Consider the following 23955-nt stretch of genomic DNA (forward strand, 5'->3'; position numbering starts at 1 on the left):
TTATTTACATAGGTATTAGCTATGTAAGAACTGTCATGACGTCAAGCAAAAGTAAAAAGCTTTAATTGAACCAGTCACTTTTTCCAACTTGCCATACATGTATATGACGAGGTGTCATCTACCAAACTGTCATCATAGCACAAGTGTTTATTTATTACTTTTTTCTCTTTATATTCTCTTGGTACCGCTTTGGTGGCTTAATGGTTAGAGCTTCTGCCTTGAAGTCTGGGGGGTCATACCAAATACTTTAAAAATGGTACTTGCTGCTAACTTGTTTGGCCCTCAGCACTGAGGAGACTAGAGCAAGGAAACATGACTGGTTGGTCTGGTGTCACTATAATGTGACTGGGTGGGGTGTCATGTCTGATGTCATCGGCATGATACTTCAGTAGCGGCAGTAGTTTGACCGTATGGGCTCGCATTGCAAGTACACACCTAATGACTCCTCGTCATCACATGAAAATTGTTAAGTACGACGCTAAATGCCATATATATATATATATATATATATATATATATATATATATATATATATATATATATATATATATATATATATATATTCATGCATTCTCCACACAGATCGTGGCTTCTTAACGCTATGATATTATATGATATACTACGACGGCGGCCAGCATTATGGTGTAAGGAAACCTGGCAGAGCCCGCGGGAAACCCATGACAATCCGCGGGTTGCTGGCAGACCTTCTCACGTACGAAAAGTAGCTTAATGCGACTGTCCAAATAAACACTGGCCTCGTTCTATTAGTCGGTATCTCCACAATCCTTAGTTAGAGTTCGACCTGACCGATGGGTAGAAGTCCAAATAATCACTGACAAAGTTATACTTACCACAGTATGAGCTGGCCTCATACGACTGGTCGGTGCCCAAGTAATCACTGACAGACTTACACTTACTATTGTTGGAACTGGCCTCAACCGATGGACTGGTGTCCAAAGAATCACTGACAAACTAAAACTTACTATTGTTGGAACTGGCCTCAACCGATGGACTGGTGTCCAAAGAATCACTGACAGACTAACACTTACCATTGTTAGAACTGGCCTCAACCGATGGATTGGTGTCCAAATAATCACTGACAGAGTTATACTTATCACACTATGAGTTGGCCTCGTCATACTGATCAGTGTCCACATAACCGTTGACCGTTGAGTTATATGTACACTTACTACAATTAGAGCTGGCCTCATTTGACAGATTGATGTCTGAGCAATCGTTGACAGAGTTACATTTACCACAGTTAGATTTGGTTTCGTCTGCCAGATCGGTGTCTGTGCAATCGTTAAAAGAGTTACACTTACAACAATTAGAGCTGACCACATCTGACAGATCGGCGTCTGAGCAATCGTTGATAGAGTTACAATTACCACAGTTAGAGTTGGCTTAGTCTGCCAGATCGGTGTCTGTGCAATCGTTGATAGAGTTACACTTAGCATAATTAGAGCTTGCCTCATCTGACAGATCGATGTCTGCAATCGTTGACAGAGTTACACTTACCACAATTAGAGCTGACCTCATCTGACAGATCGATGTCTGAGCAATCGTTGACAGAGTTACACTAACCACAATTAGAGCTGACCTCATCTGACAGATCAGACAAAGGTCTGAGCAATCTTTGAAAGAGTTACACTTACTACAGTTAGAGCTGGCTTCATCTGACAGATCGGTGTCTGGGCAATCGTTGAAAGAGTTACGCTTACCACAGTTAGAGCTGGCTTCATCTTCCAGATCGATGTCTATGCAATCGTTGAAAGAATTACACTTACCACAATTAAAGCTGACCTCATCTGACAGATCGGTGTCTGAGCAATCGTTGAAAGAGATACACTAACCACAATTAGAGCTGACCTCATCTGACAGATCGATGTCTGAGCAATCGTTGACAGAGTTACACTAGCCACAATTAGAGCTGACCTCATCTGACAGATCAGACAAAGGTCTGAGCAATCTTTGAAAGAGTTACACTTACTACAGTTAGAGCTGGCTTCATCTGACAGATCGGTGTCTGGGCAATCGTTGAAAGAGTTACGCTTACCACAGTTAGAGCTGGCTTCATCTGCCAGATCGATGTCTATGCAATCGTTGAAAGAATTACACTTACTACAGTTAGAGCTGGCTTCACCTGACAGATCGGTGTCTGAGCAATCGTTGACAGAGTTACACTTACCACAATTAGAGCTGACCTCATCTGACAGATCGGTGTCTGTGCAATCGTTGAAAGAATTACACTTACTACAGTTAGAGCTGGCTTCACCTGACAGATCGGTGTCTGAGCAATCGTTGACAGAGTTACACTAACTACAGTTAGAGCTGGCTTCATCTGACAGATCGGTGTCTGAGCAATCGTTGACAGAGTTACACTTACCACAGAGTTGGCTTCATCTGACAGATCGGTGTCTGAGCAATTGTTGAAAGAGTTACACTTGCCACAGTTAGATCTGACCTCATCTGAGAGATCGGTGTCTGAGCAATCGTTGACAGAGTTACATTTACCACAGTTAGAGCTGGTTTCATCTGACAGATCGGTGTCCGAGCAATCGTTGAAAGAGTTACACTTACCACAGTTAGAGTTGGCTTCGTCTGACAGATCGGTGTCTGAGCAATCGTTGATAGAGTTACATGTTTCTTCTTTTGGGATGCAGGTCAGCGTGGACGCGCATTTAAATTCGCCCAGACCGCACTCTGTGGAGAAATAAGTGATCTATTTAGAAATATACAGTTGAAATAAGCGAGGACAGTATTCTTTTACGATGTATATATTTATTTGATTGGTGTTTGTATATAGCTGGTTTGAACAATCAGAAGAAACAAATCACAAATTACTGGCACCACTGCCAGTTTAAATTCTTATAAACCTCTGCTACATAGTAAGGGTGGACTATACTTTCCATACTTTTGGTTGTTTAGCTTTCGTATTACTAACCGATCTAGTACCGTCAGCAGCTTCCGTTGTCTGGATATCTTATGCTTCTGAGAGCATTTACTTATTCCTGTGTTAACTCTGGCTGTTTGTGTCCTTTCCTTACTTTCTTCGTGACTTGGTGGACTTAAGGGTATTGTTACTTTCTATGTATAACTTTTGGGGCTTAATACTAGTTTCCTATTGATTCCTGCGTAGTAAAATATTAGACAAAAAAAGCAAAAATCATTAATTAACAGATGAGCTAAAGGAGAGGGTGCATCAAACCAAGCATCAGATAGAAATATCCTAAACCATGTGCATAAAGTCTTTATATTTCTCAGTAAAATGTCGTTAATACTCCGGAATAACAACTTATTTTATGATGAATAATAATAGTAATCATAATAATACTACTAAATACCTATTTCGTCGCAAGCTTGAGGATCAAGAATGATATTGTCAACTCTGATAATGTCGGATTCCTCATCGCCAGCTAATCCTTCAAAGACAATCGCGTATCCGGACGTTCCGTTATGGTTTACCGGAACACGGACCGATCTCCAGCTCTGGTGAGCAGACGACGTTAGACTCCACAACAGTTCTCCCTGAAAGTCTGACTTCTTCTCTGCCATCTCTCCCATGACCTTGTACACAGCCAATCTCCTTCCATGGACTCCGTCAAATTCGTAGTCAAAACTGAGACAGCTTGACGTTGGAGTTTGTGGGATGAAAGGACTTGTAATGTAACCATGGCCAAGTGTGACGTCGGAGAACGTCAGATGACGACCTGAAGAGAAACGTTTTCGAAGCACAAAACATTTTTGGACAAAGAGAGGAGTAAGTTTAAAGGAGTAAAACATCTGTAAATATACGTGTATCAATGGTAAACACTTTGCTGTACAATATGACAATCAGAGCGCACTTCTCCTCTACTTCCCAAAGTTCAACGTGGTTGTTTGTCGAGCGTGTGGCAAAAATGTAACAATTAAACCATTCACAACAGATCAGGTAGCAAATGAGTTTTTTTTACTTAAAGATGTAGACTCAAGGTGATAAATCTAAAGGAGCATGTCAACACTACACACTACAGTTATCATTCTGTCTGAACAAACGGGTACATTCATATATAAATTAGTTTACATGGCGATTGAATGATTTGCGCCAAGGACATCAGATGTGTTTCAGGCATTTAGACTGTTTAAACAAACGGGGAACAATCCATGTAATATGCAAATGAGTTACCACATACATCAAGCTGCTTTACAAAATGGATAAGTTGACTAACCTTCATTAGTTTCGTTCAGGTGGCGAGGTTTCCAATTTGATTCCATATAAGGGTCCGTGTATCCACACATTCCAGGTTCACTGAACGTGCAGTTAACTGATGCTAGGAGACAAGACAGAATTTAGTTATTTATTTGATTGCTGTTTCACGCCGTACTCGAGAATAGTTTTTCCTATAAAACGGCGGCCAGCATTATGGTGGGTGGAAACAGGGCAGAGCCAGGAGGAAACCCACGACCATTCATAGGTTGCTGGCAGACCTTCCCACGTACGGCCGGAGAGAAAGCCAGCATGAGCTGGACTTAAACTCACAGCGACCGCATTGGTGAGAGGCCCCTGGGTCATTACGCTGCGCTAGCGCGCTAACCACACTGAGCCACAGAGGTACGTTGCAACACTAAAATATTTAAGGTGTGGTTTACACATGTAACATAAGAGACCTTTATAATTAAATGGAAAATACCTGTCTATGCGTGTCTTAAACAGAAATACCACGTGTAAGGTAGAAAGACCAATAATCGTTTGACATTTATGAGTAAACTAGGGGAAGTAAACAGGTAAGGCAATAGTACCCTGTCTATACCCTCACATCCAGACCCGTACGTTGACTGACGTAGCATCTAGAAACTCGGTGCTGAAGGTGCTCCAGACACATATATGTTTACAAGTAAAAAATCACCGTGATATGTGTATTATTGATCACAGAAAAAGATCAACCACAAGCACTCCAACAATGCAACAAATACTTCCGTTAGAGACAAAGGGAGAGTACTCTCCAATCGTGACCAATCTAGCAAAGGTGAAGGATGGTTGAAAGAAAAAATGCTTTACACCACTTCAGAATCAGAACAGCTCCAAAATTATTTGTTTGACAGATGTTTGACCTGTTCACACAATTGTTAAGTAATGTTGTTGACAGACAGACTAATTGACCAGTCTACTTAAATACACAAACACACAAATATTTGTTTTCGGATCACTTTCAGACAAAACGATAGAAAATGAAGAATTATATTTTTTATAACATAGTGTTTTGCTTTTCACCTAATATGCTTCAGTTATACTATAGCGGTAAGATTCCGACCCTTGCTCCATGTAAGCGTGGTCTATTCATGAATATTTATGGAACACGTCTATCCGTAACTCTACCGCCTAACACCAACCCTGAAAAAATATTGCCATGCCAGTATTGGCGTGTTTCATTAATATTCATGAGTACGCCACGTCTACCTGGAGAAATGGTTGGAATCTTACCACTAGCCATTTATACAAATTCCACGAACTCAATCATTTATTTATTTATCTGATTGGTTTTTTACGCCGTACTCAAGAATATTTCACTTATCGACGGCGGCCAGCCATTATAATGGGAGGAAACCGGGCAGAGCCCAGGGGAAACCACGCCCATCCGCAGGTTAGAACTGAATCACAGATGATAAATTGGCTTATACCTTGACGGCAGATGCCCGGAGTTAAGAAAATGTCGTCGATGGCAAACACCAGGGTTTCTTCAAACATCTCCACTGTGGATAAATCAACTGTTGCAACCTTCATCTGTAAGTACACACGGTCTGTGCCGGCTGGTATGGTGACAAATACGGGGGAGAAGTGGGTAACGTTCTTCAATGAGGCCGTTGCGTTGATATACATGTAGTCAGCTGGATGAAGTTGAACTACAGGTCTGCTGCGGCCGTTGAACCTGGCGTGGACCAGTAGGATATGCGTGCGATCACGAGTACTGGAGTGCCAGTAAAATGTGAGACAGCTCATTCCAGGAAATGGCGAGAATTCTGGAGAGGCGAGGTTCGACCAGCTTGGGTAGTAGGCTTGAACAACCATAACATGCCTGGGATGTGAAACAATTTATTTAAATTTTATTTGTCAGCACGCCATTTATTTATTTATTTATTTATTTGTGTATCATTTGTTTATTTATTTAGTTGTTCCTTTTACATCATGCTCAGAATTCTTTCACTTAGTCGAATTCGAATAGCCTAATGAAAATAAAACAAATACGATTTGACACAGTTTGTAAATTTCAAATTTCATTTATAAAATAAATGCAACGTATGTATTATAAATGTGATGGATGCTGCCTTCCTCTCCGGCCGTCAGTGGGAAGGTCTTGCAGCAACTTGCGGATGGTCGTGGGTTTCCCCCTGGCTGTGCCCGGTTTTCCACCCACCATAATGCTGGCCGAGGTCGTATAAGTGAAATATTCTTGAGTACAGCGTAAAACACCAATCAAATAAAATAAATAAATAAAATAAATGTGATGGCAATACAGTATTTTGAGTGATTCTAGACCAGTGGCGTATAATAAATCACAGGCAACATCAATGCATTTTTTAAAAGCTAATTCTGCTTACGTCGTGGGCCTAGGGGGATGCATTTTACTACTCTTCAAGCATTTACATGAATTACATTCAGTATAAAGCTCTGAGGTAAACTGAAAAAAGAGGCTGTATTTCACCAACTGCCAGTTATCACACACCTCCGCTGTTCTGATTTTAGTCTTTGTGGTGTGATTTTCATTATATCGAATGCAGACTAGTTTTAACAGCATAGTTACCATGGTTACACATAAGACAAAGTACAAAAAGATTATGATACGCACCTCCCTCCGCGTTCGTGGTGTGGTCTGCGTTGGGGAGTGCTGTGTCCGAACTATTCCCTTCCGTACCATACCACACCCACTGTGATCCGCCTTCATGGACTGGACGAACGATGCTGTACCCACAGTCACCGTCCTCAAATGTACAGTTCGGGGATCTCCCTAAAAATTGTGGGATCAATCTTTTATAGTGTACCTTTTTAAAACTTAGACGTCATCATCATTGGATTACGTAGAAGTGAAACTGGAAACATCTCAGCCAATCTCAGGGTAATGAAGACAAATACTTTTCCCAGAGGGCTGTTTTATTTATTTATTTATTTTTTTGTTTGTTTATTTATTTGACTGGTATTTTATGTTGTACTCAAGAATATTTCACTTATACGACGGCCGTCAGTATTATGGTGGGAGGAAACCGGACAGAGCCCGAGGGAAACCCACGACCACCCGGTGGTTGCTGTCAGACTTTCACACGTATGTCCTGGTGGGTTATAAACAGAGGATGAAGGGATGTGCTAGCCACCATTGCTATGATCTGAATTGTATCATTTAACGGAATTTTCGCCTCTCTTTCGAAATTTACATTTTTATCATTTTTCAGAATATGCCAAAATATAAGTATGGCACATTGCTCAGGTCAATATTTACCATCGACGTCGCCTGAAGATTTGGTTGTTAGAGATGATAATGAACTCATGCTGCTCGAATCTGGGTTAAAAACATAAATCCAGAAAAATGTTTAATATTTTACACATTCCAATAAAGTTGTCTAGCGATCAACTGGAAAGGTGCAAGTTGAAACACTTGATTCATATTCATATTAAAAGTTACATGCAAAGTTTCATCAATGTAACAAAAGCATTAAAAGAAAAGAACCTATTTATGCAACCGATACCTTTACTCACAGGGGTATGCTTAATGTTAAAGACAGTATCTCAATATTCTGTCGGCAGTGTTTGTTATTTGAGTATTTGATAGTTAAATATCGAAGTCTAAGAAATTCCCTTTTGGCCTCCATTTTAACAGATTACATACATCATCGTGCTTGGCTTTGCCGAGTAGCCCTTCAGAGCACGGCATTCTAAACACATTTTGGCGGCCTATAGCTACGCATGTCGGCACGATGTATCCAAGTACACCCCGACCTCTTCCTTTTGAGAGTTGGCTTTTAGAGGCCTTAAAATGCTGAGACTGGAAATGCACGTTAATCATATGGTAGGAGTAAAACCTTAAATACAGTGACGTCACCATGAATATTCGAGAGGAGGAAAGGAGGCTTTTCATTGGACAAACCCAAAATCTCGCGGAACTTTTAATGTGCCTCGTATCGGTGGAATTTGTAGAAAATGTTTAAAATCGTTTTGCTCCATTACAAAAATTTTACAAAACCTAAAAAAAAATTTGTATAGATCTTTATTTTAAGATATAGGTTGTATACATGTGTTCTTTTCTTTTAAGGAAAACAAAACACAGTGGAACTGTGTAATAAACTAGTGCATCTCAGTGACGATTTTTGGAAGTTTTAGGGTAAACTTGAAAGGTTTTTAACAAAAACATAATTCGAATAAAAATGCCCTAATTTATTCCGGAAGATAACGCCGTTGTATTCTTTCTCATTATCAAGTGTGATATACCTAATTTTACTTGACCAGCATAAGTGTTACAACAACAAAAAAAGACCGCTTCGGAAATATTCATCAAGGAAGGGGAAAATAAAGAAAAATGGTGTTTATATATAAAAAATGGTGGAACTTCATGTTCCACCGCGCATAAAGTAAGGCGATACAGTTCAGAGAGAAACTGAGATGCCTACCAGTAGGTCTGATCGGAGGCCTTGTATTCTTGGTCGTCTCGGGAGTCGGGTGTCCATGGCCTGTTGTAGAGTGAGCCGTGACTGAAGGCGCTTTTGTGATCTTTCCATTCGGTGGACCTGCTGTGGTAGATGATGGAGAAGGGTTGTGTGTCACGGAAACTGATGGGGGGAAAGAGATGAAAATTAACAGAATTATAAAATCAAAAAAAAGCCGTATTGCCGATATTGCAAAAATGGATTTTGGTGAAAGAAACCTTAACAATTTCATGTTTGCATTTGTGCATATCTCTAGCACCATCGGGGGAAGCAAAATATAGTTAAGAATTTTCCTAACAGTACCGAATCTATGAGTCGAAACTGACATTTGCATAAAAACCGTCAACCACAATGAATGTTCTGTGCCAATAATCGCATTCCAATTCTCAAAACGACTTTTATCACAATAGTAAGAGAGTAACACAAAGTTTGATTTATTGATTCATATATTCGATTGGTGTTATATGCCGTACTCAAGAATATCTTACTGATACCACGGCCGAAAGCATTATGGTGGGGGGAAAATGGGAAAAGCATGGTGGGGGGGGGGAACCCATGACTATCCGCAGGCTCCTGGCAGACCTTTCCACGTACGGCCAGAGAGCAAGCCCACATGAGCTGGACTTCAACTCACAGCGACCACACTGGCCACCGCCAAGTCTGAGAATCGTTGCGTCGCTCGTACTTCACCGTCTAATTGCTAAAAGCCAAAACAGCGTTGGCGTGACGCCAGCGGAAGGCCCTGAGATGTCGGTTGACAGAAATTTCTGGCGTCTGATTGATTATAATTGATAACATTACGGCACTTTCGATTTTCCCGTGCGTGTTGAAGTGACTTGGAAAAGCAATATTTCGGTTATGCCACGTCATGAAGATAAAACCTCGCGATTTTTAAACTTCATGTGGGATACTTTATCGATGAAAATGTATTCATTCGGTTCACTGTTGTGTTTTCTTTTAAGCTTGACTCAACTTACCAGTAATGGAGACAGAATCTGTGTCGATGTTCAGATTGGCGGTGTTTTTGATAGAGTCTTTGATCACAGCCGTCACTTTCTGTTTAGCGTCTGCACCTTCCACAGTTACCATAACATCTCCGTTTTCCTCTGTCTTGGCGTCAGAAGGCAGAGTTATTACTATTATGAAATCCACGATAATACTCCCGGACCTGTCAGAGGAAAACACGTGACCTAGTTATATCACCAAGTAATCGGTAGGTTACGAGTAGCTGACATGCTCAACAAGTATTTGTTAGCTACCATGCAAGTACATATACTCGGTACCTCACGAATTTCTCAGCTGCTCAACAAGTATTCGGTAGCTCGCCAAGTACTCGATTAAAAATTATTGAGCTGTTCACTAGTACCCAGTTACCCATCAAGCACTCTGTAGCGGACGAATTACACTCCTGCTTAGCAATTAAAAGTGATCTGGTCTTTAAATAATTAATAAACCTCTTCAACCCAAAGATTTGTGAAGAATTTAATTACAAAGTAAAACAACATGATCTTTCACTGGAGAGAATATCTTACCGTAAGTTTATAAAAACAACATGATCTTTCACTGGAGAGAATATCTTACCGTAAGTTTATAACTTTCACAGCTTCATATGACAGTGACAGCTTGTCGTTCTTTAATGAAGATTCAAGCTGTAGAAAAGGAAAAAAATATGACATTTGTCATGCTGACAGTCATTTTGAATCAAATTCAGGGGATGCATGAAATAAGATAGATTCGATACCCATAGATAATTTTAAGCAGACTTAGAACGTACTCAAGTCCAGCTCATGCTGTGGCTTCCTCTCCGCCCGTAAGTGGGAAGGTCTGCAGCATCCTGCGGATGGTCGTGGGTTTTCTCTGCCCGGTTTCCACCCACCATAATGCTGGCCGCCGTCGTATAAGTGAAATATTCTCGAGTATGGCATAAAACAACAATCAAATAAATAAATAAATAAACTGGAACGAACCTAATAGTTTAGCATGTTTTACTTAAGACAAAGAAAAGAATGAAGTATAAATCAATAAACAAACCAGGACGTTAGTTCCACATGTGTCAGTATTAATTGTTTTTCAACCGCGTGAAATGATTCTAAAACATTGGATTCTACGGTGAACCGTTGAAGCCAATTGGGTATAAATTACGTCACATCCATACTTTTTGTTTAAAATAGTTCGCATACATTTATGCATTTTGAATACAGAGGTTTAGAAGAATGTGTGTAGAAAACTGTTAAAACCTGACGTGATGTCACCAGTCATAAAATGGCCAGAAAAGGCCACCGTAGAATGCCTTGTTTCAAATGCATTTTTAATGTGATTGTGTGTTAAACGTGATGACAATACAACATTTTGAGTAATTCTAGAGGAATGGCGTCTCACAAATTGCAACTAACATCATTGCATTTTGTTTTCTTTTTTTTTTTATCTATTTCTGTTTAAACCATTGTGCTACGGGTTCTGTTCGATGCTACTTATGTACATGAACAGTCGGAATAAAATCCGGACTGACTTAAAGTTGCAAGAGGCCAGATTTCACCGGCAATAAGTGTGACCATTTGCCAGCTATCAGTATATGTATTATGTAATATATATATATATATATATATATATATATATATATATATATATATATATATATATATATTTCACGTCAGTGATTCCTTTTTTGGTCGTTTTATTTAGTGTTCAACGAGCGTCATGATGTTTGTTAAACGCCCCACGAGAGCCATCGACCGGTCGTGTATATGTATATTGATGTATTTATTTGTTTATTTATTTGATTGGTGTTTTACGCCTCACTTTACGTACTCAAGAATATTTCACTTATATAACGGCTGCCAGCATTATGATGGGAGTAAGCCGGGTAGATCCAGCTAGAAACCTACGATCATCAGCTGGTTGCTGGAAGACCTTCCCGTGTACAGCCGGAGAGAAAGCCGGCAGGAGCTGGACTTGAACTCACAGAGGGCGCATTGGCGAGAGGCTCCTGGGTCATTACGCAGCGCTAGCGCGCTAACCAACTGAACCACGGAGGCCCGTATATGTATACAGACAATACTTTGCTGTATTTTAAGGAGTCTACATCACAGAGTTTTGGATAAACAAAAAAATCGATGAGCACAAATCCAATCGAAGTTTTGTGATTATTTTCGAATTTTCCAATTAAGTTGGTATTTTATTTCACAAAATATCAGCTGCCTTTTCTGTGCACGTATTACCCTTCGAAATCGGTAAATAAGCTAACATTTAAAAAGTGGGTTACATTATAACTTTTTTGAGATATTACATTCTGGGTAGATACATAAAAGTTTCTTCACAGATCTCAAGTATAGCCTACTTTAACGATATTCAAAAGTGCTGCATATATTTTATAATCACAAAGGAGAGTAGGTCTACAGAAATACTCGGTTGGAGAATTTTCACGTGAAACACCTGACGCGAGAGTAAGTGGTCATCATACGTGATTTATTCCTGCGTGTCGCGTATTTTTGACGGATACGAGGATAAACCGCCGACCATTGGCAAGTTACTTATAGACGTCATACTGCATGGTGGAAGACAAGGCCGGAATTGAACTCACACCTGGTTTCGGGCCTAACCCTCTGAGGCACATCTCGCATCCACAGGCACGTATGGAATTTACAACATATTGTATACATGTTGTAAAACAAGTGCATTTTTACTGTTTACCTTACCACCCCCTCAATGGCTTCAATGTAAATGTTGCCAATCTGATATATCTAATATATAAGGCCATCTGGAAATATACATAACGGCACGAAACAGACCCCGGTGCGCTTGAATAAATGCGACTGAATCATTGTCTGCTTTAGCAAGGCGTCATTTCCTTTTGACTGTTTGCTAACATGTGTACCAACAATAGCATGGAGACACAAGAGGAACGCATAACTGAATATATAGTGGGCGTCTAGATTGGAGATGTTCAGTACGCGAATTTTGTACATGCATACATTTGTTAAACGTATGAATTTCAATTAGAATTCATAATAGCGACACATACGTGTGCCAAATGCATGCAAATCCCTTTAGCATGTGTTACCTGCTATTAACATGCATCGGGCCTCATGTATACATGCATATGGCACAGACGTGGTGATATGAAACATAACGTACGTATTTGCTGACAGATGAGAAAAGACATGTAACGCGTATATGAACTCACGTGTACAGATGTTTCATATGGTGCTAAACTAGAAAACGTTCTACATTGTATTATGTGATCTGCCAATAATATTAGTTTATTTTGTCAAGATTAGCTTACCAATCAACCTGTCTCACCATCCATCAGAGACACAAATGACACCCCTTTCTTTCAAGAACTTCTTGCGTTCAAACATTCAGGTCTTCCATTTACTCCATCGTTTGTCTTCTCTAAATAACTAAATTTCTTCTCTTGCACGTGAAACTTTGTTCAGATGCGCATTGTTTTAATGTGATAACAATACAGCATTTTGAGTAATTCTAAACCCGTGACGTCTACTATATCGCAATTAACATCACTGTATATCTAATTTACCTAATTCTGTTTAAGCCATAGTGCTGTAAGGAGCAGGTGATTCGCGTCCATTTAAGCATTTACATGAACAGTTGAAAATAAATCGGATTTTACGGGATACAAGTGCCCATTTGTCAACTATAGCACATTGTGTATGGTCGCTGCCTTGGTTTTACTCACTTTGCTGTAGTTTTTTCATCTTGTATTCCTGCATACACTAGAATTCTGCTGATGAACTAAGCCTGTCCCAAGCCCTTGACCCTTTCAGATGTTATGACGTGATTGTGCATTAATTACAATGGCAATACATCATTTTGAGAATTTCTAGATCTGTGACGTCTAATAAATTCAATTTAACATTTTTAGCGTGATTTTTAAATTCCTACTTTTTGTGTATATACATTATAATTAAAGACTTACAGCATAGAGAATAAATCCAGAGCAGCGACGACAGTGTGATAAGCGTACAGCATAGAGAGTAAAACCAGAGCAGCGACGACAGTGTGATAGACGTACAGCATAGAGAATAAAACCAGAGCAGCGACGACAGGGTGATAGTCGTACAGCATAGATAATAAATCCAGAGCAGCGACGACAGTGAAATAGACAGGTGGCAAATGGTCACACGTAACCGACGAAATACGACCTCTTGTCAGTTTACCTCCTTGAGGGTTTTATGCTAACTGTTCATGTATATGCATGAATAGTAACAATTTACACGCCCCCTTAGCACAATGGCTTAAGCAGAACTGGGCAAAAAAATGCGGTGATGTCAATTGCAATTTAGATGTCAGTGGTTAAGAATCACTCAAAATGATGTGTTGTCATCACATTTATGTCATCACATCTATGTCATCACATTTATGTCATCACATTTATGTCATCACATTTAACACACAATCACATTACATGAACAGTTACAAATGAAAACCCTAACTCAGTTAAACTCACAAGAGGTCGGATTTTACCGTTCACGTGTCGCCATTTACCGACTATAACACTATCGTCGCTGCTCTGATTTTACTCTACATGCACTTTTTGAGGCAACTCAGGAACGATGCATACTCCCACATTGCAGATGTTTCGCTACACATAACTTTACCTCTTGTTCTATCCGGGACACTGTCTCTCTGTAATCCGCTGAGGTAGAATCGTTCAGGGTCGGGGACCAATCTTCTAACAGCACCATCCTCCCGTGCAGTTCCATTAGCATATCGTTTCCTGTTTGAAGTGGAGTTTTGAAAAAAAAATTGGGGGGGGGGGGGGAGGGGGTAATAATACTAAAGCTTGTAAAGTTACCATAGACTTCAGTGGAGATTCAAAAGACTATACAGTAACGTAAATCCTGTTTTAACGCTTGAAGAGGGGGTGGAGTGCTATAATTAATTATTTGCCGCTCAAGAGTGTCTGTATAACTGGACATTTCTGTGAACAATTTAGTCCCATAAAAAGCAACAACATAATACTGTAGACAAAAACAATTATTGTACAGAATATTTCATTCAAATTTTATCGCTAATGTTCACTGTGGCATCATAATGTGTGACTGGCTAAAAGAGAAACGATGGGGAAAAGTTCTAGCTATATTCAAACCACAAGAGAGCTAAGTATATAAAGTATAAAACTGATACGGAGTTTTACAGTTTTCAACGACGTTGGAAAGACGGAAGAAATGTTTTAGCAATACGTTCACCATACAGGTTGCTGATGATAAAAATATGTATCCCATACAGTTTCGGTGTGATGTATTGCAACTATTCGTATATGCAACGTTACGATCTAATTTAACACGACGAATAGACTGCCCCTATTCAGAGTGCATTTGTCAGTTGTTCGATATTCTTTCGTGCATTCATAACAGGAAAACGTTGTGCAGATTCGTGCCGATGACACCAAGAACATGTTGTTGCGATTATGTGCGATTCCAGGGGCCTACGTAGCTCAGTTGGTTAGCGCGCTAGCGCAACGTAATCACCCAGAAGTCTCTCACCAATGCGGTCGCTGTGAGTTCAAGTCCAGCTCATGCTGGCTTCCTCTCCGGCCGTACGTGGGAAGGTCTGCAAGTAACTTGCGGATGGTCGTGGTTTTTTCCCCCCGAGCTTTGCCCGGTTTCCACCCATCATAATGCTGGCCGATGTCGTAGAAGTGAAATATTCTTGAGTTCGGCGTAAAACACCAATCAAATAAATAAATAAATAAATGTGCGGTTCGCTCAAAGACTTCGACAGTAAACGATTCCAAGCTAGTTCTGCTAAGAATTTCCACACAAAATAAAGGTAATAATCATTACTGAAGATCATGGAATACTAAAATGTTGTTATTATGAGCATAAATGATATCTTTCTTCTGTTTAGAACTACTTTTTGATACAAATTTATTTATTTATTGATTTATTTGATTGGTGTTTTACGCCATACTCAAGAATATTGCACTTATACGACGGCAGCCAGCATTATTGTGGATTGGAACCGGGCAGAGTCCGGTTGGGGGAACCCACGACCATCCGCAGGTTGCTGACAGACCTTCTTTTACATAGAAATCAACTGCTACTACTACTACAGTCTTGCAAGGCACCTCAATTTCCTCCATCCATAAAACTCCATGCACTATTATAGTACATGTATAAGTGAAAAAGTCTTCAGTATGGTGTTCAAAAGAAGTAAATAAATAAATTCTTACCCAGATAGCTTGATTTGGTGAAAAAAATGGCTGCAAATATGACCACCCCGATGACGACGCCGACCACAAGGCATATCGGTATTATAAATCTCCAGTTCTTCTTCCATCTGTTTCGGTTCTCCTTGGCAGTGGGATATTCCGGAATTTTTGTTTCGTATGTACCAGTCTTGAGGTTCGGTTTGTCATTGCTCATACCGTAGGCCCCCACACTAATGTCTGTCAAGTCGCCTTGTACCAGTGAGGGTGGCTGGGAGAGCTTACCTGGTAGGGTAGAGCTTTTACCCCATGGTGGCTCTTGATGGTCATTGTCCAAGCGAGGATAACTTATACCCTAGTGTGTGGGAATAAAAATCAGGTTAGTAGGACACTTTGTATTTATTTATTTATTTATTTATTTATTTGATTGGTGTTTTACGCCGCACTCAAGAATATTTCACTTATACGACGGCGGCCAGCATTATAGTGGGTGGAAACCGGGCACAGCCCGGGGGAAACCCACGACCATCCGCAGGTTGCTGGCAGACCTTCCCACATACGGCCGGAGAGGAAGACAGCATGAGCAGGACTTGAACTCACAGCGACCGCATTGGTGAGAGCCTCCTGGATCATTACACTGCGCTAGCGCGCCAACCAACTGAGAGTACACTTTGCATATTGCCATTTACGTATTAGACTGTTGCTTATCCGCATTATTTAAACCTCAAGTAAAATATACAAAATTAAATAAAAAAAAAATTATAAAATAAATAAATCAATCAGTACTTATAGAGCATGGCTGACATTGCATGAAAGGATAAGACCAGTGATTTCTGGCCTCATCGCCCGAAAGTGTATGCTGACATTAATATTATGCTGTTGTTGCACGGTCTATTTGCACCGCAAGCGTCAATTCCGTTTCAGAAATGACTTCCTTAATAGCTTAGAAAGTATTTATGAGAGTGCGGGTCTCATGTTTATCGAAAAGTATCTAAAACAACTGAAACCCAGTCAAAAATCGTTGGTCTTGTCCCTTAAGGCTACTCAGTCAGTTATACTCAGTAAATCAGTCTGTCATTTCGCCGCACTCTTACCTCAGGTTTATAAGTGTAGGTAGGGTTGAACGTCATAGCTGGTCGTCATAAAGTTTACAAGAGAGACATCAGGCAATGGAGGTCCTCTCCCGCTGTACACATGATGGGTTGATTCCCACGCGGTGGGTGGTAGGTAATTCCCACGGGGGTGGGTAGGTGATTGCGACGCCGTACACGTATTGGGTAGATAATTCCCTCGGTGTACACGTGGTTGGCAGGTGATTCCCACTCCGGACACGCGATAAATGGACGGGTGATTCCGAAGCAGTACACGTAGTAAATGGGTGGATGATCCGGTACGATACACGTGTCTCACTGATCCTGGCACAAGGCGTACCTGCTGATCCTGGCAAGACAAACATGTAAAACTGATCTGGACACGATACACGTGCAAAGTTAATCCTGGCATTACTGACGTCAGCAGCTGATCCCACCAGATCAATTTACCCTCGATGTGATCACTTTAAATCTGATTGTATGTAATCAAACGCCACTGGTTTTTGGCTTTGAGAAAAAAAAACAAACAAACATGGATTCTGTTTCAAGTGCTTCTGCATTTGTAAACGTTCACAATATCAACAAGACTGTTTTGCACTGATACCGGAGGGGCCTTTGTGCACATATAGCTTGGCATTAGCCCCTCCTTATGTACCGGCATCCGGGTGGGTTTCTAAACGGACAAGGGTGCATGTAAGACAAATCTCTCATGTTACTGTGGCACAAGGTTGTAATCTCTATACGGTAAGCAGGTGTGGCTTGCACCAGCTAGCTCATGTTTTCCCTCCCCGATTCAAGTGTGTTTAAACTCGTTCAACATGTATCGTGCAACTGAAATCTCCGTCGATTATGTACATGTACGTACTCAAAACACTCTCTGAAAAGCAAGCCGGTTTTACTCTTCCACTGATTTGTATTCACCTAGGTTGTCCGATTAAAGCTTGCTTCTCTACTATTGTTACTCTCTCCACATGCATACTGTATGGCAAACTGACAAGAGACCGTATTTCACCGGCTACTTGTGACCAATTATCATACTATCGTCGCTGCTCTGATTTTACTCTCTATGCTTACGGCATTTATACGGTGTGGTCCATTAGTAATCACTATTGTTTTGGGTTTCTTTATAATCTTAATCAAGAGTATATGCTTACCAGAATGTAACCTTCGTCAGTCAAGTGTGAGCGTGTCAGTACATAGCCAACATAAACATGTAGCGAAGACTCACTTCCTTCTTTTAACACAGTGCCTACAGGCACACCTAGGACACGCTCCCAGCTCACTGTTGATGGTATACCTTTACCTTTAAATGGTATTCACCTCACTCCAGTAGATAGTCTCCCAGTTTGATCACGTGCATCATGCTTCATTGAACCTCAAAGGGTCACGTGAGACAGCCACACAGCAAAATTGCTTGACCCAATTCCTCAGAAGCGATCCCTGTCCCACAACGTCCGGCTAAAGCGGCCCCGCCTGTGTACTTAGCCAAACGACCGACATACGGCTAAATTTCGACATACCTTCATACCGACTTTGCCAATGTTTGCTCTGGCGTTGTATTGTGATCTCATTCAAAAGAATATGTGCGAGAAAGGAAGTAGTCTACTATTTATATACATAGAGTCCTCTTATTGGTTCATAACAGTTCGATTATATTGTGTAAAGGTACATTACATTTTATTCACAAAGTTTCTTTTTTTTTCAGCTGTAAGTTTTGTTGATTCGTCTCCGTGTTGTGTTCACCTTGTTTCCGGCCCTATGCTTAGTCCATCAGTCTTTTGTTTTCGAATATTTGCTATTTCTCCCCACGTGGTATGACAGTGGGATTTGCAGCCGTTAAGAAAACAGTACATAAAGCTTTAACTTGATGGGGTTTCCGTGGCTCAGTTGGTTAGCGCGCTAGCGCAGCGTAATGACACAGGAGCTTCTCACCAGTGTGGTCGCTGTGAGTTCAAGTCCAGCTCATGCTGGCTGCCTCTCCGGACATAAGTGGAAAGGTCTGCCAGCAACCTGCGAATGATCGTGGGTTTTCCCCGCGCTCTGACCGGTTTCCTTCCACTATAATGCTGTCCGCCGTCGTATAAGTGAAATATTCTTGTGTACGGCGTGAAACACCAATCAAATAAATAAACAAATAACTTCATAACTTGATTTATTTGTTTCGTAAAATAGTTTTTAGTTATATAATTTTCGGTGAATTGATGCGCTCCCGATCAGCCTCCATACCCTTCTTGAGAATATGATTTGGGTCTTTCTTGTCGTCGTCGGGCCTATTTGTTTCTCCCTCACAGGTGTTTTTTACAAGCTTTATTCAGATGTAAAGCTATTCAGTTATCAAACGACAATCCTCCGAGTTCTGTTTACAGTTATTGGTATTTATCTTGTCAGCGTGTCGTGCAGAAAAGATAAACATGGTTAATACAGCTGGTCAGTATCTCTTCAGCATTTTGACCTATTTTGTCAAATTTTCATTGGCCTGTACTTGCCTAATTTGCATACTGACGAAATTCTCTTAAAACCTAATTTTTGCACCTTATCTTGGACTAATCACATCTTAAATTTCAAGATTCTGATCTGGCGTAAGTAACTTGACGATGGGTGTTCGGTTGTTTTTTTTTATGAGCAATGTAAGTGGTGTAAACTGGCATGTTCAAATGGCCAGCTGATGATTACAATGGTAGAAAGTAAAGATCTGTTACAAAGAGAGACCCTTTGGTATGATGGGTACAACTCGGGTTTCTCAGCTGTTACACTCACAAATTTTTCAATATGTAATTCTTCACCAGTGGCGTTTAATAAATTAAAACTAAAATCACTATGTTTTACCTAATTCTGAAAAACACAGTGCTAATAAACAGTTTGAATATAACCCTGGCTGAGATAAAGAGGTCGGATTTTACCGATAATACATTTGACCATTGGCAACTATCACACTGTTGTCACTGCTCTGGTTTTGAGGCAAAGGGCGCCCACCAGGGTTTTTCATAACACGTGAAAATCTGTAACTGGGCTATTTAGTAAGAGGAGGCAAGATGTGTGAGATGAAGGAACCCAGCCTCCACTCACTAGTTTATTCCATTTGTTCACAGTGCTGTGTTTGGGAATTACAACTTCTAACAGTCAAATTCCTCGGGGATACATTTACAATGTGGATAAGAGGAGTTCAAGGTCTGAAAGCGAACAAAGGACCTCGTAAGGATACTGTAGTAGTTTCAATCTTACGTATGGTGGCCTGGTACTTTCGTCTATAAGAAGAGCGGTCATGGAAAAATTCCAAGAGCCGATGTTCAACACCACACGATCCCAGAGAGCTGGTGTTCAACACCTACTAATCTAGGACAGCTGGTGTTTAACGCCACCCAATCCGAGAGGGCCGGTGTTCAACACCTTCCGATCTTTAGGAGCGGGTGTTCATCACCTACTGATCGGTAAGAGCCAGTGTTTAACACCACCTATCCGGGAAAGCTGGTGTTCAAGACCGCCTAATAGGGAAAGCCGCGCATGTTCAAAATAATGCCGACTTGGTGCACTTCATAAGCGCCCATATACCTCGTATACACAGGGGTCACAACAGTCACTGACTGAGCTCAAAGATGAGCCAGTATAACGGTAACTAAATGCCTCAACTATCTCAGAATTCGTGTAACACACATGGATTGCTAAAAGCTGACCTGCACTCAACCTGCAGAACTGAAGTGTATGACGAATACATGTATGTGTTCTATTCATTTATTTTTATTCATAACACTCGTAAGGAATTTCTGTTTACTGTGTATTTGCATTAGTATATGATTATTGCCGTTTAATTTGTGTCGAAAGTGCGGCTAAGAAAATATGGTTGTTGTTCCATGAGCCCAGACAGTGATCGTGTCAAGGTTACACATGTGCAGTTCGTGCTACTGGGTCCACGATTTGCCTCCGAAATGAACAGTGAAGGGGCACTGATTGCAGAATACTACCATACAGGCATTTTTGGGGAGTTGATACACTATAAAATTCTGCACTGTTATTTTGCACCTGGTTAAAATATATCAGATCTCAGTGGGTCATTGAGTGAATGCTTGGAGTTTAACGTAGTACTTAACAAGTTTTCAGTCATATGACGACGAACGAATCCTTAAGAGTTCATGTAATGTGCCTCCTTGTTGGAGGACGGATTTCCACCGCTCTTTTATCTAGTGCTGCTTTACTGAGACGCCTTACCGAGGGCAAGTAAGTCGCTCCGTCCGAGCCATCATACTGATACGGGTCAACCAGTCGTTACACTATACCCTTCATGCTGAACGCCACGCGAGGAAGTTACAACTTTCTCTTTTAAAGTCTAAGTTGTGACTTGACCCAGTATCTACCACTCCCCCAGCGCACGCTCTACGAACCGTGCTATCGGGGCCAGTAGATGTCAGTGGAGGTTACAAAGGTAACAAAATGCTATGACTTCACTTCCAGCAACCACAGCGGCAAAAATGGTGGTTATGATAAGTTGATTTTTATTATATGTTGGATAGAATAATACGTTGCATGTAAGATACACAGTTAGACATACACGGGTTGATTATAAGTAGATTTATTCCCCCACCTCCGTCCCAGCGCAGCTAGCAGCGCCTCCTGTTCAGAAGATCGGACGGCCGTGTGCTTTTAGGCTCGCCATCAAGCCCACAAATAACGCCACGCAGATGCACTCTTCATGTATAGGGATAGCAGTTTGTATTAGTATACTCTTAGGATAATAATGTAATTTATGTTCAATAGCTTTGAATTTCCAATCGGGTAATGTTTGTGTAAGGTTTGTTGTGCGGTAATCGTTTTATTTCTTTGGGGGTAAATTACAGTTCATTGCTGTGAAAGAAATGTACATGGGTACTGAAGTATAGCGCACTGAAAACAGAGCAGGGAGCGGAGTTGAAGGCAATACCTTTTAGTATGAGCTAATGTGTTTGGGTGTAATGTGAACAAGGACTCTTCGTGCCATAGTTATTTCCCTTGATTCGGTATTGATAAACAGCTCATTTCATAGTGCATTCTACCAGTTTACATAACAACAGTTAGTTAGTATATGAGGGATTCTGTTGTGACCAACTGCAAACTTGTGGATTTAGCATTGTTATTCGTGAATTCATAAGGATAAGCCCATTAATTTGTGAGGTTGTAATGATGTATACATATGCATGTACAAATTTACAGTTCATGGCTAATTACATGAGATTAACTGTATTAGGTAATGTAGGGAACAGACAACACGAGGTAGACATGAGTGTACGTGTATGTGTAATATTGCAGAGTTTTATTACAATTTGTGGAATTTGATTTTTTCAGAACGCAACTCAGTTCATCTCAGGTATTCACATATATGAATTGTCATCATGGGAAGCTCAGTTGGCTAGCGCAGTGTAATGACCCAGGAGTCTCTCACCAATGCGGTCGCTGTGAGTTCAAGTCCAACGCATGCTGGCTTCCTCTCCGGCCGTATGTGGGAAGGTCTGCCAGCAACCTGCGGATGGTCGTGGGTTTCCCCCGTGCTGTGCCCGTTTTCCACCCACCATAATGCTGGCCGCCGTCGTATACGTGAAATATTCTTGAGTACGGCGTAAAACACCAATCACAAAAAAAAAAAATCATCATGGGAAACCTCACATGCATCAGAGACTGTGATGTTAGAATACAAGGAGTGTATTCTTCCTTAAGTCAGACATTAAATTGTGTTACTGGAAAAGCTGTGTAGGCGTGACTGAGTATATATAAGGTTAATAAATTTACTGCATAACTAGTAAGGAATATAAATGCGCTCGCATAATCAATCATTACTGGCGCTCAGGAAGCGTTTACATGAAATGACGGATTTACTTAGCCAACTGGTTTATATTCATTATTAACTTTTGTCACGTGAGCGCATCTGCAGCTATTCTCTTGTCTCTGCTTTGCTGATCAGACTTTTGTTCATTATTCAAATAGCGTTTAATATCCGTAAAAAGTAACATTTAACACAGATTTGTATATACTGAAAATATCCAGTGTTCTTACCAATGACGGGGAAAATTAGTGCTGGCTAATTCGAAGATTTATCATCATTTCAATAGGCGGTGATGAGGCTAAGAGTGACGTCCCCTTGACGTTGCCAGGCACCCCTCCCTGCTTCCGTTCCCCTCGTGGATGTAGGCTGACGAGTACTGTTGCCTCATGGACGTGCTGCTCATGGATGTAGGCTGCCCAGTGCTACTCATCGAGTTGCATGGATGTCCATTGTCCTGTTGGGCTGCGGCTCAGCACTACTCAGTTAGCGTCGACATGGTTGGTGTCTTTCGGGATTACATTTGCTGATACCCGAGTACCGGTATTGCGAGTTGGGCATATTCCGGGCCCCCATTGCAAAGGCGAATGTTTCGCCGATCAGTAGAAGCCTGAGATGCGGGTCGTAGCGACCATTTGACCTAATAACAGGTTTCCGCCATCGTGCCGTGTGGAGCTGGGTAATTAGGTGTAGCCCTCATCAATTGGCGGGGTTTTTTTTTATGGTGACATTTTACCCACCTGAACCTGCTGGAAATGAAGGGTCCCCCCTACAGTCAAGGTGATTGTTCCCTGGACTATACGTTAGAACACACTGTTGCACTGTTGAATCCCTACAATTCTGTCGCTGCGGCGGGATGTACACAAAGTTAGCGGTCATGGCGCGCACGGATACATTTACGGGGTGGATGAGGAGGGTCCAAAGGCTAACACCGAAAAATATTATCTCGTAAGTACACATTGTGATTTCAGCCTCATATAACATTAGCTCGACGGGTGAAATGAGCTGGTGTTCTGATACTTCGGGGTAGCTGTATCCCTTCTGCACCAAACGGGGCTATGGTTATGTAGATACATATAGCCATACATGCCAGCATTGACTTACGCTCATTTCTCATTGAGTTGACCTCATCTTACTGTTGTCCGCTTTGGGGTGTGTTTGTTCGTAAACGCTGTCCATTTCTGTGTCTGACGCATGTCATTTCACTGAAATGCTTCGCATTACAAGCGTGCATTGGA

General features: G+C 41.0%; 2 protein-coding genes across 2 annotated transcripts in view; both read right to left on the minus strand.

Moving 5' to 3' along the window:
- The window catches only part of LOC135463349 (uncharacterized), a 34764-nt gene extending 28718 nt beyond the window's left edge, over positions 1 to 6046 (minus strand). Inside the window, exons 1-4 of the mRNA XM_064740609.1 lie at positions 5659 to 6046; positions 4209 to 4310; positions 3345 to 3710; positions 2581 to 2703 (exon numbers count right to left, since the gene is read on the minus strand). Of these exons, the coding sequence (XP_064596679.1) occupies positions 2581 to 2703; positions 3345 to 3710; positions 4209 to 4310; positions 5659 to 6046 (979 nt within the window). The remainder of the gene's footprint in view (positions 1 to 2580; positions 2704 to 3344; positions 3711 to 4208; positions 4311 to 5658) is intronic.
- A 132-nt stretch (positions 6047 to 6178) lies between these two features.
- LOC135463350 (uncharacterized) lies at positions 6179 to 23661 on the minus strand. Its single transcript, XM_064740610.1, has 10 exons — positions 22951 to 23661; positions 16936 to 17281; positions 15866 to 16196; positions 14289 to 14407; positions 10252 to 10319; positions 9648 to 9838; positions 8635 to 8793; positions 7470 to 7529; positions 6825 to 6983; positions 6179 to 6201 (listed from the first exon to the last, which is right to left on the minus strand). The coding sequence occupies exons 2-10, from the start codon at positions 16969 to 16971 to the stop codon at positions 6179 to 6181; spliced, it is 1146 nt and encodes a 381-aa protein (XP_064596680.1). The 5' UTR covers positions 16972 to 17281; positions 22951 to 23661.
- Positions 23662 to 23955: the final 294 nt, after the last annotated feature.

This window comes from Liolophura sinensis, chromosome 3 (genome assembly GCF_032854445.1).
Source record: "Liolophura sinensis isolate JHLJ2023 chromosome 3, CUHK_Ljap_v2, whole genome shotgun sequence".
Lineage (NCBI taxonomy): Eukaryota > Metazoa > Mollusca > Polyplacophora > Chitonida > Chitonidae > Liolophura > Liolophura sinensis.

Coding starts and splice junctions, on each gene's coding strand:
- LOC135463350 (XM_064740610.1), bottom strand. CDS start 16,971: ATGACGTTCAACCCTACCTACACTTATAAACCTGAG. Junction 14,408..15,865: donor CACCAAATCAAGCTATCTGG/GTAAGAATTTAT, acceptor CACTTCAAACAG/GAAACGATATGCTAATGGAA. Junction 9,839..10,251: donor GTGAAAGTTATAAACTTACG/GTAAGATATTCT, acceptor TTCCTCTGACAG/GTCCGGGAGTATTATCGTGG.